Genomic DNA, 20,311 nt, shown 5'->3' with positions numbered 1-20,311 from the left:
CTGCTGGGCGGTGGCAATCCTGACAATGTAGGAGCGGTAGGGCTCCCAAATATCCACTGGGCGGGAGGGGGCAGGAATAGATGTCGAATATTCCACGCTGTTAAAGTTGCAAAACGCCATGCTCCTTAGCCACGACCTCAAACTGGGGGTCCCCCTAGCGCACCAAAGCAATGCAACCTCTCTCTTGGCCAATAGGAAACCCAAAGCCGCAAGTTTACGAATCGTACGGGGAAAGTTGGAGACATAACCCAACAATGCCACCTCAGGTGTAGGGGTCAGGTGAACACCCAATATTTCGCTAAAAACTCGATGTACCTGTGATCAAAATGTGTGTAACGAAGGGCAGGTCCAAGACAAGTGGGCGAAATCGGCATGGGGGGCCATGCACTTGGCTTGGTACAGCTTTCATTAAGAAACCAATAACATTTGGCACAACTTTAAGAACACCGAATAAAGCTAAAACATCCATCAAAAAAATGCCAACCATTTTTGCCACACCGCGGGGGGGGGGGGGGGGGTCAAGTGACCAGCTGTGTGAGCATTCAGGGTGCAAATCTTTTAAAATGGATAGCCAGTGGCAAGACACCAAATGCCGTTGTGGGTTCCTCCCATCAGTTTTTGTGTGGGGTAGATTAGGATCTATATACACTTTTTATATGGAAAGAAAATAAAAACATGTTAAGCGGCAACTCTTGATGTTATGGTGAGAAACACAAGTTTTTAGGATTAAGTAATTATATTCTGAAACCACATTTGAAATTAATAATAAATCACCAACATGAACTCTAGGAAAGAGATCCTTATACCTAGCTTGTTTCTACATAGCAGAAATACTCTTTTTGAAAGGGCCAACCCATTAGCAGATGGCACTGGTAAGTAAACCCTTTTGCTTGCATCAGGTTTTGTTTACCATAAGTCTTACAGGACTGAACCATTATCTGATCAATCTAATGTCCTACAAATGATTAAGAACAAAAGGCATTTGTTTTTTTGTTACAAAACTGCTTTATTACAAGGAATATAGCTCTCAAGTGTACTTTCTGTACCCAAGTGGTCAAAAAACAGTGCAATTTACAAAATTAGTTCAACTGTCAAAAAAAAAAATATGAAAGTATGCAAAACAAGGACGTGACCAGAAAGAAGACAGATAGCCTGGATGTTCAAACCTTACCGTAACTACACAGAAGCTCATTGAGCTTGATCATCAGATACATTATTTGGCAAAGCCATGTTTAGGGATTATCTGAGTGAGCATGGCCAATTCCTGTTTTATGACACAATGGCAGGCAAAGGGACGCAACCCACCTTTCTTTGAAGCATCATTCTGTACATACACTGAAGTGCTTTGTCTCAGAAGAAACATCTGTGTGACAACATGGCAGGAACGTAACAAGTGCTCTCATGAGGGTAAAGGACATTGGTAATATGATTTAACACAACCAAACTTGACATTCCCAGCTTCTGAAATATAAATTCATTTCTATTGCTAATGGAAAAGAACATCCATTGTGACTTCTACGAACAAGGTCACAAGATTGTAAATTTGGGATGTCTCAATATCTGTGCCGTGTACTGAGTAGTATTCTGCCTCAAAACAGCCTAGCCTGAAACAGAAGGGGAAATCAGTCTTTTTTAGGATGAAATCTATGGCTAGTGAAAATGACAGAAACCTTTATTTGTCCAACAACCAACACATTCAAACCAATAGACTATATATGATAGGTCATTTAGTGACTGGTCAAGCACATCTCTCTGCATCAGCCAGGAAGGTGAAATAAGAATTGGCCAAGAAACCGTTCCGTGGCAAGTGTGCAGAAGCATCATTCCAAGCTGCTGTGCTTGAAAGGGAGCAGAGAACACGCAGAACAAGCAACAGGAACCATACACGCCTGCACCCAGAAGCCTCACCCCATTGTAACTGGACAGAAAAAGCCTAGAGAAATCTGGACATTTCCAAATATTGGCAAAGTGGCGGGGGTAGCTTTAGTTAGGGCATGCTCAGCTGCATGACTGTTATGACCGATTACAGGGCATTCGGATGGCTCTGTGAAAGATGGAATGTTCTTCATTTGTCAATGCTCCGAGATATGGATGAAGGTCTGATGGAAATAGCGCCCGTCCTCTCCGTGAGCTATGGCGCAATAAATAAGCTGATCTGTGACCGGTATGCAACATCTGTTAGAGGATACACATGCTAAACCCTACAAGTCACTAGTGCATGTTCCAGAATGGAGGAGAGTGAGCAGAGGAGGGTGGGAATTCAGAGACCAGTCTTGCACATAAACAAACAGGGTTGAGGGCAATATAGGTTAGTAGTGTGACATAAGTCTAGATACATCCAACCCTTTTACAACTTGATGCACCTTGGAAACAAAACCACTTCCAAAAGATGTCCTCCGGTGAAAAAACAATTTTGGAATTTCTTGTCAGAGCACAAACCCCCTCTTTTTATATATATATATATATATATATATATATATATATATATATATATATATATATATATATATTTCACCGGAACACACATTGGGAATATCACTGTAAAATGGATCTGCAACGTCAGCTCATGGAAGCACAGTTAAAGGTTTACTGCAACAAACTCAGCTGTAAACTGAAGTCCTGAAAAGGATGCGATTCGTGCTACTGAGGGCAGCTGCAAACATAGAACGTGCCTCTGGCTTTATGGAACTATCTGTGCCGAACAATTGCTCAATCTGAAGATCTCAGTCACAAAAAGAAGGATGACGTTCAGCAGACACCGGCTCTTGAATAACACAGGGTATGTAAATTCTGTCCAAGATCACACCACCCATCATTCGTCCTGGGCTATGATGGAAGGATCCAGTTTCTCCAAAGTTGTCGGTCAGCATCCAACAGGGGAAGGTGCAAAGAAATACATAGCGAGGATAATCAGATAGACAATCACCAGCACTGTGCCTAGTGTAGGAATGAAGAAAAGGACGGGTATTAGAGAGCAGTCAATTAGCTGCACACAGGCCAATAAAAGGAAATTAGTACTCCAGATTGAACGACAAGGTGGAGATTCCTTCAAGACCAAACAGAATTTGACTACAATATTTGAGATTATCAGTTTGGTACATAACACAAAGAGAGACGGGAAAGAACAGAGGGCACAACCAATATGAAAGAAGGTTGCCACATACATCATGCTAAATTCTCAAGCAAATGGGACTTCAACTCGTGGTTGAACCATCATCCCCAAAGGGTACACAATACAAATAGAGCAGGTATGGCTTGGGTGGTCATAACTTGTCAATTAAGACCACATTCAAACTGTGAGCAGGCTGCCAAGTCAGAGTTGCTTACTTATTGTAAAGAATATACATTTCTTTACTTAGCCCATTGGACATTTCTGGAACAAGAGTTATAGTTACATGTTAACATACTCAATTGTAGTTGGTGAAATTTTAATATACAACTGAAAGCCCAGAAGGCACAGGTGGTGACATTTGCATCCTCAGAAGCTTTCGGCACCAACTTCAATGGCCGAGTGAGTTACTACAGGCACCAGCTTTCCCTACTATAGGCTAGATCTCTTTGCCTCTACATACACAGCCACTCACCTTGAAAGTAGTCACACTTGCCGTCCATGAAGATGTAGTTCATCAGGATAACACTGAAGATACTGGCCCAAACATGGAGGTCATTGAAGATCAGTGTGAATCCCGTAGGCTGTAGAAACAAAAGCCAAATCTAGGTATGAAAAGTCACTAATGAAAGGAACCTTCTATAGGCAGAGGGAAGGGAGTAGGCCTACAGCTTCGAACTCCATCAGCCCCATTTTACTCATGCAATCCTTACTGTATCCCATGGTTATACAGGGGAGTGAATGGCCCTTGGATTCTCTCATGCCACTAGCAGGAAAACTTAACACTAGGGAAGGAAGGGTGGTCCACTGTTTCCTAAATCTGGACATGTTTGACAATGTAGGTCATGTATCATTTTATTTGGTGGCTCCTTAGATTCCTGAACTCTTAGATACAACAATTAATCATTGATCTGTTACAGCTCTGATTTGTCGTACTTCTTCCTGGCAGTAATGAACTGTGATGGTAGCAAAATAAGGGCCAGCATAAGGCACTGTTTAAGAAAACAATGTTTCACAACTAGAAGTTTCAGGTACGGTGAAGTCTCTGCAGATTGAAGGATCTTTCAGTGAAAAGGTAGCTTTCATCAATGTGCAGGAGACTTCTACAATCTGTTGATAACAATTGTGTACTTTACAGAAGGGCTGGTAACACCCAATATTCCCCGTTATTGATTCGTGCCTTGGCAAATAGGGATACTTACGTAGAATACAGAAAAGAGTACCAGGATAGGGATCTGGAGCATGCAGACCTGCACAGCAATACAGCTGCCAATCTCAATACTGTTGGGACAAAAATATGGACACAAGATAAAGCAACACCAAATGTTTTATTCCTATAAAGGCTGCAGAAATGCAAATTGCAGTATTATTAAATAAAGTTGCTGTGCATCCACCCAGGACATCAGTATTCTAGAACGTCACCCAATCAATTGGCATCAACCTCCGAGGTCATTAGCTGAAGGCATATCTCAGGATTCCTATGCCACTTTCATTTTAAGTAAAGATGATTACTATTGTATTAAAGTATAATCTAAACATTACACACAAGCACTTCAACATGAAGGAATGGAAAGGGAGAAATACAATTTGAGAACAAGTTGCTGAAGCATTGATTTATCAAATCGATAGCCTGCCTATCCCCTCTAATGCAGAGGATGAGAAGTTCACATCTTCCGCACTCTCGCCTCGGCGCAGAGGATGCGAGGGTCTCATCCTTGGAGGGAGTGGGTGCTCACAAGAGGCTTGCCTCAATTGGGGTCTTACTGAGGGCTGACTGGCACACTGATATCCTTTATGCATCAGACACAATCATTATTGGAAAGTCTTGTGGTTTTGCTTCCAGAGCTATAGCTCTTCTCCTCAACAGTCTCCTCCCCATCCCAACAGTGCTCCTTCCCAGTGGTTTTCTGCAAGGGGCTCAGCCACGCATAATCCCCAAGCATGAATCCAGAACTAGACAAGAGGGATGCTTTTGAGGGGGCTGGAACCCCAGGCAGAGGGGCCGTCCTGCCCTTCCCTTGGGGGGGAAGTGTGAGATTGGTCAAGAAGTGGGGGTGATCAGGCCACCCCCATAAAAAAGGGAAAATGTTAGTGGCCAGTTTGTTTAAATAAAGTTTGCGCCTGGCTCTTCGTGTCACCCACAGGAATATGTAAGCATAAGGGGCACCATTGGAATGGAGATAGTCTCCTTTCCAATGATGGCCATCTTGGAAGGATTCCTACTCCGGTATCGTTGCCATGCCATGGTCAGGAATCCATGACTAGACAAAAGATTTTTTTTTCCTTGGGTGGAGGGATCATTCCCCTGGCATTGTGAAAGACCCTAGCTTCCTCCCCTTTGTGGCCAAAAACATATTTCTATTTTGCATTCCCTGGGGCTGGTTAGGGCCTGTCCTTTCCAAATCGGAATCCCAGAGAAGGAGACAATGGCAGCCATCATTTCGGATTCAGCTTCTCTGTACCAAGATACTTTGCCTCCTCCTCCACCGCACCCTGGCAAATGTGTGCACCAACTCCCAAACAGACATGGCATCCTGGAGGACTGCTGTCTATGCCTTATGTCAAATTACGGAGGAGAGCTCCAAGACCGGCTCTAATATGGAGAATGCATCGGAAGAACAGGATAAAAATCTAATTTTTTTATATGGCGCAGTTACATCAGATGACGCTTTTTTCAGTGATTCCAAGAACATTGCCACAAAGCACAGCAAGGCATTTGTGATTTCCCTTCACAAGTTCCACCAAAAGACAGTGGCAGTGCGCCCAATACAGAGTTAGGACAGGTGCAGTGCAGAGCTCAAGATTGCTCACTTGCAGCTCCATAAGAGATTCCAGCCCCCAATTCCTCTTTTCTCTAAAAAGACGCTCAAAGTAAAGTCAATACTGCAATTTGTTTGCCCATTAACTACTTCCAACTTTTTGTGAATTGCATTTACCTTGAGGAGACTGTGCAGCAAACATTTCTCCATGCATTTTGTTTTGGAGAGCATGGAGGACTCATTCTAGTGCTATTTCACGTGAGGAGTAGCAAAGAAAAAAAGGGACTTTAAAGTACTCCTGGGAATATTGGGCAAATTATCAGGACCTCCTACTGGTCTTTTACATTCTGGGCAACACCTAATTCCCATCGTCATAAGCTGAGAGAAGTTTTTTGATTATGGAATGTATGCTGCATTTCAATACTAACTGCAGCACTGCCACTGGACCTTCAAGGCCTAGCCGTTTTAAGGCATGGGCAAAGAGGACAAATGCGAAGCCCCCCCCCCCCCCCCCCCCCACCTTTCAAGTGGCCCCTTGGCAATTTAAATTTTCTCTGTAGCTCACTTCTGTGTATTTTTGCATCTTCACCTCCAACGTATTATTCAATACTGGCAGGCAACATAGGGCTTTGATAATCGAATTAAAAGTTTCTCCAAATAGGGACTCCCAAAATGTATGTCGTTTCTTGTCCAGAGCCCCGAAATCCTTAAGACACTGCTTACAAATTGTTCAAAATTCAACCTGCCATGGAAAATTTATCCGCCAAGTTTCCTGAGATGCATACTTCAGGGAAGCATGCAGCAGTCGACATATCTTTGACGCTTCACAAGGAGTAGCTGCTGTTCAGGCATTATATACTAAAGAAAGGGATCAGTACAGCATCAAGATGTACTTGTTGTACAAGAGTTCCAACTGATTATGCATACAGGCTGGGATTGTATACTGGGAAGGAGTCAAGTATACATTCTATCGAATGCTAATCCAGATGACTAATGAGTGAAAAGGGTATAACGTTTGTGTACAATTTGTATACAAAAGTACAGTTGTTCAGCGAGCTGTACAATGCAGGCACTGTGTGGCAAGAGGCAGAATTCAAAGGAACTGCAAATGATTTCCACCCCAAGGGCTCATTTGTAAAATGCTCCTGAAGTGTCAGTGCAGTGCGTGGCTTTGCAATGATCTGCTAACTGGGACATTCTCAGACAGGTGGAAAGAGCCTGTGCTCACTACAATACATGATGAGAGCACTTCTCTGATCACGGTTTGGGGTCAGTTTATCGAAATGCCCAACTGTATCCTGGATCAGAACAAATACATGGGAGCAGTTGATACAACTCACTGGCTACTTCAACCATATGATGAGACATAAAAATTATGAGATATTGGCAATCCACCTAGACTCCATGTGGCAATTTAAAATGCAGATGTTGTCCACTTTGAGACTACCCAAGGAAAAGTGACTCGCTGTCCTGTAGAAGTAATATCCCTTACACAAATATATTTTTTAAATATTTATATGCACATAAATATTGTTACAAAAGGTAATTATTTATAATCAAATAATGAAAATCTGAGAAATTGTAAGGTGAGCACCGATTTACCTGGGTGCCTTGACTTATCAATCTCGCATACACTGAACACATGCACCCCATGAACTTTGGGTTTTCCCTCTTTTTGTGTATTTACTAGTAATAGCCCTTACTTCATCTGCTGTGGAGGATGTTAAAAGGCTGCACAATCAACACTTGGACTGGCAACAAAGAAAAGGAGGAAACTATATCGCAGACACAGAAAGTGAATTTGGCAAGGAAATAGGAGTTGTTACTTCTGCCTCCAGTGCCCTTCTCTGCCAGGCCTGTGCATTTCAACTGGATTTGTTTTTAAACACAAAAAAGTGAAGTCCTGGGAAACTGTCTGGAGCGAAATAGTCAGGTTAAGAGTTAGCATGTGGCTTTAAATGGCTGTCCATGGATACAAACCTTCCATGTCCCATTATCTTACTTACCTACGTAGCCTTTCAAATTGTTCCGCCTAGGCTAGAAAATCTTCCTAATAGTGCTCGTCTAAACAATTTGCATAATCCATACCTGTTTAAATTGCTAACTTAGATTTAAGCCACATACGTACTCCAGTAAATAAGTATATATCGGTCATACCTGTGGCCAGCTTGCCACCTGCAGCCTCCATCAAAACATAGGGGATGTTTCATCTACCATATTACAAGTGCATTATAGTCCATGCACCATGCATGGATGTATGTCGTTACAACGTATGCTTTTTCCACGCATGCCTTTACAACGCAGGTTTTACAACGCAAGTCGTTTCAACGACTTGCGTTGGGGGGCGCTGGATAGTGAATAGTTTAATTTACTATTCCAACTCCAGTCCCCGTGGATAGTAGGGAAGGTTTTGGATAGTAAATTAAACTATTCCCTATCCTACAGCGCCCTCCAGCGCAAGTCGTAACGACTTGCATTGTAAAGGTACTGCGTGGAAAAAGTTTTGTTGTAAAGGAGGTTTACCACCATGCATAGTGGCGGATAGAGAAAATAAGGGCTGTATGCCATTGTTTTTCCTTATGCCTGGGAGATCACCTTCCTATGATAACTGATGGGCTTGGTTATTTATTGCACTTCTTATGGCTGTGTAACTTATTCCGAATGTTGTCCAGTTATCTATGGCTACATTTATAGTCTCCACCGCTCTGCTTAACTACCTGAACCAGGGATTATTTAGTGCTGCATATATTGGCTCAAGCGCCTCCTTCATGGAGCCTTCTGGCACCTTCAGAACCAGCAGGAATCCACAGGATTAAAAACAGTCTTACTGGATACCCAGAAGTGCTATCTGGGGGTCAATTTGAGGGGGGCCACACGGACAAGTCAGTTCCTACTTGATGGATCACCAATATGCCATAAGACCAGGAAATGTGGTAGTAGTCTGCTTCTGGGGTTGCGCAATGAGAACAATATAAGGAGGGGGGGGGCGCGATTGCCCGCAAGCCGGAGCCAACAAGGTGTATAGTATGCAACATGGAGGTAGTACAATTGTATTAAGCCTAGTCAGGGGCGATGGCAAGGGTACTGGGGAGCCATTTGAGCATTCCTCCATTTGACTTTGTGTAGGGTGTCCACACATTCCTCCCATTTGTGTTTGAGAGGGGAGAATTTGTAAGGTGTGCCAAGAATTTATTATTTGTAAATGTGGGAGATCCCACCCTTTACCAACAGGCCCAGCACAAATATGGTCAGCGCGGGGCTGGGCTCTGGAAGATAGTATAGCGATTGGGAGTGGTCCCAGGATGCTGGTTTCCAGTCCAGGGAGGACCCGGCTTGGCAGTTTGGGCTGGACCGTTCCCATGAGGCACAGGGTCAAGACTGATTTGCATATGACTGGGTTCAAACTGGGGGAAATAGTGACCAAAAGAATGATGGATGTAACCCAGATCTCTTGACTGCGGGCGAATGTTTGATTAATTCAGCATTCCGTCCATTTTTTCCGCAGCAGATATTACAGGGACGGCATGAATCCCGCACTGATCTGGATGGATCAAGAAGGAGAGGAACGAGAAGAGCAGGCGAGAAAGAATCTTTACAAAAATGTTTTATTCTGTATTAAAGATATTGGTCTGTAGGAGGTGTATAGTTCCAGTGGTTTTCCTGGTTTGTGACTAAATAGTATAGTGGCCAGATCGAGGTCTGGGAGAACTCGCTCTGGGTGGTTATCTCCATGTATGGACTAAATAAGAGTGGGGGCTATCAACAGACCATGGAATTTGCAGTAGAATTCTACTCAAAGCCATGTGGGTGTGGGAGTTTGCCCCGTGTTAAGATCCAACAGCATATCGCAGACCTCTTCAAGGGTAAGTAAGGCTTTGAGTTCGCCTCTTTTGAGTTCCTGTCAGGTCAGGTAATGAGATGTCAGGAAGATTTGTGTTTGCTAGTTCTTTAAATGGGCTGCGGACACAGGGGTAAAAGTGAGCAGTAATAGTTCGCAAATGTTTGGGCGATTTTGCGTCCAAAGTCTGACAGTGCCAAGATTTGTCTAATATTTTTGTTACGCAATGTTGATGCGGGAAGGTGTTAATTATAAGCTAATGGCTGTAACATTGAATTTGTGGTATGCATAACACTGATGTACCGTACTACATCTCAATAAAGATGTTTTTGAGATTTAAAAAAAAAAATAAAGAAAAAATTGTTGCAGCCTAAGTGGTCAAGTCAAAAGTAGCCAGTGAGAACATCTGTTTGCCAGTTTTGTCCCTGTGCTTGTATACTCGCTGGGTGGTAGCCCTCTAGCATTCAAGGGCTTCGTCGCGGTGAGCTGGTGGAGAGAGCTTTTGTCCAATTCCAGTTGGCGGAGCAGTTTGAAATCTGAGTTGCGAACAGATTGTCTCCTAAGTGAAGGATTTGGGTCGAGTGTCGAGATCTGCTTACATCTCGCATGTTCTTTGCCGCGGACATTGTTCTTGGCCAGATCTCAGATAGGGGCTTTTCCGGCCATCCACAGCGTGCCTGTGGAAGCAACTGCACCTGGAGTACTTTTAAAGTAGGCTTCAATCTCGGTGGCTAGGAAACTGGTGCTTTCCTGGTCTGTCAAATACCATGCGTTGAGATGGCACATCCGCTTTTTGGCCGTCGAGCGGTGTAGGAAGGTAGATCCCTGACTATGGTTGCCCCCAACTTTTTGCCTGGTGTTTTGCTGGTTTTCTGACTTAGTTGACCTGAGGCCCTGCTATTCAGGACCCCTGGCCCACTGCTCTCTCTGTTAAAATGGATTCCATGTACCCTAGGTACATATCTGATTGGATACTGAGTCACCTTATCAGTCCCTGTACAGTATACCTTAGGTATCCAGGGCACAGGTGTACCCAGGGCCTACCAGGGGCTGAAGCATGTATTATGCCACCCCTGGCTGGCCATCCAAATCTGACAACTGGCTGCACGACAGCTGGGGCAAGGTGATGTAATCACCCTTTGCTTTAGATATAGTATACCTATATCTAACCCTAACATGGACACATGTATTCCTATCAGTCACTCCTATGGCAGGCCTTAACAATCCTGGAGGCAGAGTGCTTGGAATCATGTGAGATGGTGCTCTGGCATGAGCTGAGCCCGTCTGCAGCTTGCGGAACCAAGTCCTAATAGCTGTTCCATGATAACGCATACCATATACTCTTAAGTGCATTATAATCCTCGCGGTTATATGCCAACTCTGGTATCGCTTTATCAAAACATGTCGAGTAAGGTGTCATACGAATTGGAATACTAACCCCTCGCCAATTCTGGCGACGGGGTTAGCATTCCACCCTTCTAGGGGGACACGACATGTATTGAATATGCTACTTACCAGTATGCATCTGTTCTTGGCATGTAGGGCTGCTAACATTCATATCTTAGCATTAGATCGCCGCCTAGTGTTGGGTCCGGATGATCGCACATTGTTGTCCTGGAAGAGTCTTCGAAGTATTCTGAGATAGGTGGCTCCTCCCCTGGACTACAGTGCGCATGGGCATCGGCTCCATCCCCAGATTGTTTTTCGCCATTGTGGCAGAAGATGGAGTGAAAAGTGTAAAGGATGTCCATGCTAATGAATAAATACAATAGTATATCTGCAGCTGCGACAGGCACCGGGGAGGAGGGCGGGCGATATGAATGTTAGCAGCCCTACATGCCAAGAACAGATGCATACTGGTAAGTAGCATATTCAGTTCGAGGCATGTGGGCTGCTAAATTCATATCTTAGCATAGAATACATAGCAGTCCCTCCATCAGCGGCGGTTGCCCGTGCCAGCTGCAGAAACCTGAAAGAGTGTCTTGAGAACAGCCTGTCCTACAGCAGCTTGCTGCTTGGAATGCACATCAACACAGTAGTGTTTTGTAAAGGTATGTGGTGTAACCCACGTGGCTGCTCTGCAAATATCCTCCAAAGGAATGTTCCCTAGGAAAGCCATGGATGCCCCCAGTTTGCGTGTGGAGTGCGCCCTTGGGGGTATTGTTAAAGTGCGCTTGGCCTTTTGATAACATATCTGGATGCACTTAACAATCCATCTGGCTATCCCTGCTTTGGAAATAGGGTTGCCTTTGTGTTGTGGTGCGAAGGCAACAAAAAGTTGTTTTGTCTTTCTAAAGGGTTGTGTTCTGTCTATGTAGTACATCAACGCCCTCCGTACATCTAAGGTATGGAGCATTCTTTCTGCCACCGTTTGCGGGTTTTGAAAGAATGCTGGTAAGTCAATAGTTTGGTTGAGATGAAACTGTGACACCACCTTCGGAAGGAATTTGGGGTTAGTGCGTAGCACTACCCTATTTGGATGAATTTGAATGAATGGCTCTTGGATTGTGAGCGCTTGCAGCTCACTGACACGCCTCAGAGACGTAATAGCTACTAGGAAAGCTACTTTCCACGTAAGGAACTGGAGTTCACACGAGTGCAGTGGCTCAAATGGTGGTCCCATCAGTCTGGTGAGAACGACATTGAGGTTCCACACCGGAGCTGGCGGTGTTCTTGGGGGAATGACTCGTTTCAGACCTTCAAGGAAGGCTTTAATGGCGGGCACTCTGAAGACAGAGAGATGCTGCCTGTTTTGAAGATAAGCCGCTATGGCGGATAGATGTATCCGAATGGAAGTGTACGCTAGATTGCACTTGTAAAGATGCAACAGATAGCAAATGATGTTGGGGATAGATGCATCTAGCGGGTTGATGTCATTGGCTGTACAGTAATTGACAAAACGCTTCCATTTCGCAGCATAGCATGCTCTGGTAGTTGGCTTCCTTGCCTCCCTGATGATGTTCATGCATTCCGGAGGCAGGTTAAGGTATCCAAACTCTAGGACTTCAGGAGCCAGATCGCCAGGTTGAGCTGTTGCGGATCTGGATGCTGAATTTCTCCATGGTTCTGCGTCAAAAGACTGGGCGTGAGGCGCAGTCTTTGATGCGGCACCACTGAGAGTTCGAGAAACGTGGTGTACCATGCTTGGCGCGCCCACGTTGGAGCAACTAGGATGAGAGTCATCGCGTGCTGCCTTAGCTTTCTTGCGACCAGCGGTATTAGAGGGGCTGGCGGAAAAGCGTACGCAAATTTGCCTGACCAGTTCATCCATATCGCATTCCCCTGCGACTGTGGGTGAGGGAACCTGGCGGCAAAGTGTTGGCATTTTGCGTTTTCTTTTGTGGCAAACAGGTCTATCTCCGGATGACCCCACTGCTGGAAGTACGGGTGGAGGACAGATGGGTGTATCTCCCACTCGTGCATTTGATGGCTGTACCTGCTGAGCAGATCCGCCATCTGGTTGTCCTTCCCTGGGAGGTGTTCTGCCATGAGGAAAATGTTCCTCTGAATGGCCCACTTCCACATGCTCTGAGCCAGATGAGACAGCTGTGGCGAGTGGGTGCCCCCCTGCTTTTGAATGTAGTACATCGCAGTCATGTTGTCCGTCCGGACTAACACTACCTTGTTGCACAGATGTACAATGAAGGACTTGATCGCCATGAAGATTGCCATCAGTTCCAGATAGTTGATGTGCATCTTCTGTTGCTGCGTCGTCCATAGTCCCTGCACTGTGTAAGTGAGCAGATGAGCTCCCCATCCCTGGAGAGATGCGTCCGTTGTCAGGATAATCTGCGGCACAGGCTCTTGGAACAGTCGGCCCTTGCAAAGGTTGTGTGGAGTCCACCAATGCAGAGAGTCGTATGCCCGACTGGTAACCAACACTAGGTCTGTCAATTGCCCCTGAGCCTGTGTCCACTGATTCGCTAAGCACTCCTGGAGCGGGCGCATATGTAACCGTGCGTGAGGGACTATGAAGATGCAGGAGGCCATCATGCCTATCAACTGCATGAACACTCTCGCTGGAAGCGAGTGTTGTGGTCTGAACTTTTGGATCAGAGACTGCATGCTGTCTATCCTGACTTGGTTTGGCTGAGCCATGGCCGTCAGGGTGTTGATCGTCGCACCTAGGAACTGCCGGACATGTGCTGGTTGTAGATGCGACTTTGGGTAATTCAGCGAGAAACCCAGATTGTGAAGAAGGTGAATTGTAGTCGACATGTCCGCGGCGCACTGTTGTTCCGACTTGGCTTGCACGAGCCAGTCGTCTAGGTAGGGGTAGACATGGATGTTCTGCCTCCTGAGGTGCGCTGCTACTGTCGCCAGACACTTGGTAAACACCCTTGGGGCTGTGGTGACTCCGAAGGGTAGGACCTTGAACTGGTAATGCTTGCTTTGAATAGTGAACCTGAGGTATTTCCTGTGGGATGGGTGTAGTGGAATGTGGAAATAAGCATCCTTGAGATCTAAGGTTGCTAAGAAGTCCCCTTGGTTTAGCAAGGGAAGAATCTGTTGCAGTGTAAGCATGTGGAAATGTTCTGACAGTATGTACAGGTTGAGGGGGCGTAGATCTAGAATGGGTCTGAGAGATCCGTCCTTCTTTGGAATAAGGAAGTACAGGGAATACACCCCTGTGCCTTCCTCTCCCACCGGCACGAGCTCGATTGCTCCCTTTTGCAGCATCACCACTACTTCCTGCTGCAATAAGAGCAAGTGCTCTGCGGACATAGGCCTTTGCCTTGGCGGGATGTTGGGTGGAGTGGATTTCAACTCTAGGCAATAACCATACTGGACTAGTTGTCGCACCCACCTGTCTGTGGTGATGTTTCTCCAGACGGGCAGGAACTGCTGCAGTCTCCCCCGACAGGTGTTAAGTGGTCGGGGGGCAGTGACAGAGAGTCACTGTTTGCTTGGGGTAGAGGAGCGTGAGCTGTTGTTTCCTCTGCCGCGACCTCTGTTGCTGTTATTTCTGTAACCTCCCTTGTTCTGTTTTTGGAACGAGGATTGTGCTCCACCTTTTGAGAACTGAGATTGTTGACCCATTTGTCCTCTGGTGACTCCACGTGCACCTGAGCGACGAAAATTGCTGCCACGAAACTGTTGCGACTGTAGGGCCCCCATGGACTTAGCAGTTTCTGTGTCTTTCTTTATTTTTTCTAGGGTGGTGTCAACATCTGGACCAAACAGCCTATCAGGATTGACTGGCTGATTAAGAATGGTTGTCTGAATATCTGGTTTAAACCCCGAGATGCGGAGCCACGCCTGTCGTCTCAGCATAACGCTAGTGTTGATAGCTCTAGCAGCTGTGTCAGCAGCGTCAAGTGCACACTTGATGGCTGCGTTTGAGATTAGCTTCCCTTCCTCAATAAGCAGTTTGGTGCCTTCTTGGAACTTTGGAGGCAGGTGTTGTATAACCTGTTCTAGGGTGTCGTAATGCGCCCTATCGTAACGTGCTAAGAGTGCTTGTGTATTGGCAATGCGCCAAAAGTTTGCGGCCTGCGCAGCTACTCTTTTGCCCCCTGCCTCTAGCACTTTGGACTCCTTATCCGGGGGAGGAGCTTCACCCGTTGTCTGGGAGTTGGCACGTTTCCTGGCATTGGCGACCACAAGAGAGTCCAGTGGCAACTGTCCCCGAATGTATGCGGGGTCCGCAGGTGCAGGTCTGTACTTCTTTTCAATGCGTGGATTGACCACTCGTGCTCTGGTAGGCTCCTTAAAGATATCCCCAGCATGCTTGAGGACTCCTTTAAGCATAGGTAGCGTCTTTACTGTCATTTCAGAGACTGAAAATGTGTCGAAAAGGAAGTCTTCTTCTATCGGGTCAGCATGCATGTCCACATCATGATTGGCCGCTGCCCTCTCAATTAGCGCATGAAAACCTGCTGAATCCTCAGTTGGGGATGCACGTGCATTAAAAAGCTGCGGGTCCTGCCCCACATTTTGGGTGCCCTGGTCACCAGTGTCATCATATGAATCCGGTTGTGCATCTGGTTCATTGATAGGGAAATTGTATTGCTCATCCTCATCATACCCCTCACCCGCAGAGTGTTCTGGTGAGGGAGTAGGGCTCCGTCTGGGAGGAGGCTGGATTGGTTCCATGAGGCCTGAAGCATCAAGGGGCACCCTTTTCTTTTTCAGTGGGATGACATATGAGTCCACTGACTAAGATATTTTTCTTTTATAGAGGGTCAATTTGCCTGTGTCAGCGTCGATGAAATGCTCTGAATCATCCTCTGATTCGAGTACCCGACGTGGAAGTGGGCCAGCCGTTGAAGAAACCGTCTTCTTCGGTGCCGATTTGGTGGAAAAGGCTTTCGGCGCCTCCTTTGGTGGCAAAACAAAGAGAAGTTTGCCAGAAGGCTTTGCTGGATTGTCCGTTTGCGCCTGCGGCGATGATATCGGAGCCGACGGAGCAGAGGCCTTCTCCCTGATTCTCTGTAGTGATGCGGCGATGAGGGACGTCTCACTCTCAGTTGGTTTTGGCGCCGACGAGGATGTTTTGACCTTCCCCTCGGATCCGACGTCTTTGTGGGCCTTGTGGGCTTTCGACGCGGATCCCGCTGTCACCGACCCCGAGTCCTGGGACCGGTGCGTAGACGTGCCAGTCTTCGATCCGTGCGCCTGCGTAGACTCCGTGGAGCCGGCTTTGGCGTGCTTGGACGGCGGCGCCGATGTTGACCCGTGCCGACCATCTTTCTTAGAGGACCCCTCCTCTGGCGTCGATTTTGAATGTGCAGCAGCGGAATCGACGGACTTCTTTGACTTCTGCGGACCGGAGGTCGACGGAGTCGATGGAGTAGCGGGTACAGTCGTTTTCGCCGGCACGGCAGCCATCTTAGGGACACTCGAGTCCTTAAGTTTCGGTTTCGTTTTCGGGTCGGCCATTTTAGATGTAGTCGATCCCGATGCTTTCGGTTTCGGTTTCGTCAGTCTGCTCAGCAAGTAAGTCCGTGGCCGGGCCAGAAGGCGGGGCTGTGGCTTGCGGCATTGGGTCTTGGGTAAGGCCTACAGGCGATCCCGTGACCCGGTCGGTATCCTCGAAACCTTCGGGGCAGAGCTCGTCCCCTGAGCTGTCTGCCGCGGCCCCATAAATCGCATCGTCGTCTCCTACCTCGTCGACGTATTCAAGGCCTTGACCCACGACTCCGTCGTCGTCTACCAGATCCGCCTCGACCTCCGTCTCGGGTGGGGAGATTTGAAGATGATGACCCTGGTCCTCTTCTTCTTGGTCGCCGAAGAGGTTTTCCGGATCCGGGGCCGCTTGTCTAGCTTCCATGCGCACCGCGCGCCGAAGCTTGAGAGTCTTCTTAGAGCGGAACTGTGCACAGGCCTTGCACTTGCCGTCGTCGTGGTCAGGCGAAAGGCATTTGTTACAGACGGGGTGTAGATCGATGTGTGGGTACTTGGACCCACAAAGCGGGCAGTACTTAAACGGGCTCCGCTCCATGTCCGAAAAGTTTTGCAGTCGTGTCGCGATGAGAAGGCCTCAAAGTTCGAAAAGCGAAACAAGACTCCGCTTATTCCGGCTCCAAGAGACGGAAGACTCGAGACCGTGCGCAGACAATACCGACGCAAAAAAGCGAGGCCTTCTGGCCGCTAAAAGTTAGTTTTTCTCGGTTTCGACAGAGAGACGTCGAGACCACATCCGAACCCAATGGCGGAAAAAAACAATCTGGGGATGGAGCCGATGCCCATGCGCACTGTAGTCCAGGGGAGGAGCCACCTATCTCAGAATACTTCGAAGACTCTTCCAGGACAACAATGTGCGATCATCCGGACCCAACACTAGGCGGCGATCTAATGCTAAGATATGAATTTAGCAGCCCACATGCCTCGAACGTAGCTGTAACCCCGGTTAAAGTTAACTCAAGCCTCAGCTCCACAAAATGGATGCTGCCACCGAGACACAAGTCTGCCCTCCTGCTGCTGGGAGTCCTTCCAGCAACGGAGGCCTGGACAAAGGGTTTCCTGTCGGGGGCGGTGCCAGCACCATCCCAGACAGGATTTTGTGTATCCCAGGTAGGCAGGGCTTTAGAGGAAGGTGACTGCAAGTGGCACCCCGGTGCTCACTATGCATAGGCCGGCTTGAACCAGTTCCAGGGGCACTCCAGCCCCTGATCTGGGGAAAAGCCCGGCAACGGAGAGGGGTCTAACCACCCCCCTCCTAGTCCCACCCATAGGGCAGGACTTAGTCGCGTGCCAGCCCCCTTTCCCAGGATAAAGGTAGGATCAGGCCCCCTTCCAAATTAGATCATCTTTGAATCCTGAACCGACTTTCCACGAAAGGAACTCAAGACTCTTCTCAAGATTTCTCCCTTGTGACTAAGGAGTAGTCACCCTGCAGCAGCAGGCACCATCCAAGCATCGCTGTCTGCCTTAAGTCTCTCCTCCGGATCAAGACTGACCAGCTCGACGAGAACCGGCTTCCCTGGCACCTCTGACCTCTACCTGCATCATCAGCCCAGCTGAGATTTGTGGGTGTGACGAGACCTCGAGGGACCGGCCATCTTCAAGACTGCACGACGCTTGCCCAGCACGACCACCGAGTGACCCTCGCCTAAGTGCTTTGGGGTCCGAGAAGCCCCAACCCTGAGCAGCTCCAGCACCGAAGTCCAGCCCCCTTGCATCCACGAGATCTGCGTGGGGCCCTTCTGCTCTTTGCTGCTCCCCGCGTTGTCCAGGTCACTTGCCCGCTGGCTAGTGGCCCTTTTGACGACGAACCACGACGACAACACCGCTGGTCTGGTTGCTCCAGACTGGCCCTTGCTCCCCTCCAACAGAGGAGCACCCTGGACCCTCCTGGTCCACTCCAGACGCCATTTTAAGTCCACCGCGTGGGCTTGCATTTGCCAAGAGTTGTTGCCCCAATCCTGGGTCCAGCGACGTCGACAGTAGATACCACCGTGGGACAGCTCGCCCCTCCATCCTGGTCGCCGACAACGCCTCCTGGTCCGAGAGACTGCAGAGCCCAGCGTCGCCCACTCACCTGGTCGAGGTGACTTCGTCCGGTGCCATCCTGGTGCCCACCTAATCACTGGCTAGTGATTCAGAACTTGGTCCCCTCTGCTTACAGGTACCCATCTTCATCGATCCAGGCTTGGATCACCACGAACTTCTTCACTGGTCGCCTGCCAGCAACTTCTTTCTTCAGGCTCCATAGACTGCAACGAGGATCTCCGACGTCTTTTCAGCCCTATGCAGCCGCAGCCCCTGGGCTAGGTAACCTGAGCATTTCGGTGCTCCAGCATAGTTTAACTATCTAAGTGTCAGGATCCTTTGTCGTTTCAGCTCTACCTAGTCGGGTTCGCCCGAGAACACTAACTTTGCTTTTACTAGCCTCCATAGACTTTTTCCCGCCTTACGCGTGAGAGTTCCCACTCTGCACACGACGTCCCTAGGCCTCCTGCTTGTAATCTAAAGGTTCACTAGTCCAGTCCTAGCGATCCTAAAGCCTATGAGAATAGTTACTTACCTGCTAGTAATTCGCATTCCACTTTTGTAGTATATGGTTTTTCGTGCCCCTCGGGCATTTGTGTAAATTGTGCGACTTTAAGTATTTCTTTAAGAGTTTTGTTGTGTGCTTAGCTCCCTGTCTCATAAAGAGCCAGGGTAGTCTTGTTATAAATAAATGTACTTTATTTTTCATAACAACTTGTGTGGTGTCCTTTCACTTGGTGTTCAAGGGGTAAATGTGATGGTAAAACAGCTGGCTTAACACGCCCTCTAGAGTTTAGCCTAAAGACTGCACGTGTCCATGCTACTAGGATAGCTGGTCTATCAGGTTGACTTACAACCAAACATCAATAAGGGTTGTTTGGACTGATACAAAGTGTTCACTAGAATAGTGAACATTATATATCAGGCCAACTTCTCACAAGCGGGACCCCAAATAGGAGTGCAGGGTAGTATTTCTAGGTGAGTGGCGCGTAGGGCATTGGGAGCCGGTAGAAGAAAATCATCAATACGTGCAAGTTTTATGGGCAGCTGAGATGGGGATGTATTCCCATGTACTGGGATGCCAGAGCCTCCATGTCACAGAGGCCCAAGGCCTCAATCCAGGTCTAGAGCTTTCTTGTCACGAGTAGTGTGTGGTGTGTTGGTCCTGCCGCTGTGTCTGTATATAAGCATCGGTGACCGCCTGTGGTGGGATGTATAAAGTTAAGAGATTAGGACGAGTACTCTCTTTAAGTCCCTCAAGCCCCATGTATCTACCAAGAGGATCTAGATTAGCCTTTGTGATTACCAGAGAAAAACTTTATTAAGCGGATAGTTACTCTTCTCGAGCTTTTGGTAAATACCGTATTATTGACCCTGTTGTAGCCATATCAGCCCAAGAATGTGCACTGGGTACTCCAGAGACGGTTTTCGTGGAGTATAAGAATCATTGGTGCACTTTATTTGACATATTGGAGAAATGGCGAACATTTAATCCGATCTAAAAGACCATTTACATTCCATATGAGAAACGTCATGTCAGTCAGTGGTAAGTCGAGGGAGAGGTGCGGGGCCCTGGCACTTTGGGCTAGGGCACTCTCGTATAGTTAAGGTCAGGGGGGCTTCCCTTGCCTTGTAGGATAGAATCATGCGGCGGGATTGTGGGAATGGATA

The 20,311-nt window shown here is 47.4% G+C and overlaps 1 protein-coding gene across 1 annotated transcript in view; it reads right to left on the bottom strand.

The window, feature by feature from the left end:
* Positions 1-2,730: 2,730 nt before the first annotated feature.
* LOC144819850 (uncharacterized) overlaps positions 2,731-20,311 on the bottom strand; it is a 444,078-nt gene continuing 426,497 nt past the window's right edge. Inside the window, exons 18-20 of the mRNA XM_078677585.1 lie at positions 4,312-4,390; positions 3,585-3,693; positions 2,731-2,937 (exon numbers count right to left, since the gene is read on the bottom strand). Coding sequence (XP_078533711.1) covers positions 2,864-2,937; positions 3,585-3,693; positions 4,312-4,390 — 262 coding nt within the window. The 3' untranslated portion in view covers positions 2,731-2,863. The remainder of the gene's footprint in view (positions 2,938-3,584; positions 3,694-4,311; positions 4,391-20,311) is intronic.

This window comes from Lissotriton helveticus, chromosome 1_1 (genome assembly GCF_964261635.1).
Source record: "Lissotriton helveticus chromosome 1_1, aLisHel1.1, whole genome shotgun sequence".
Lineage (NCBI taxonomy): Eukaryota > Metazoa > Chordata > Amphibia > Caudata > Salamandridae > Lissotriton > Lissotriton helveticus.
This window is presented reverse-complemented; position numbering and strand designations above follow the sequence as displayed.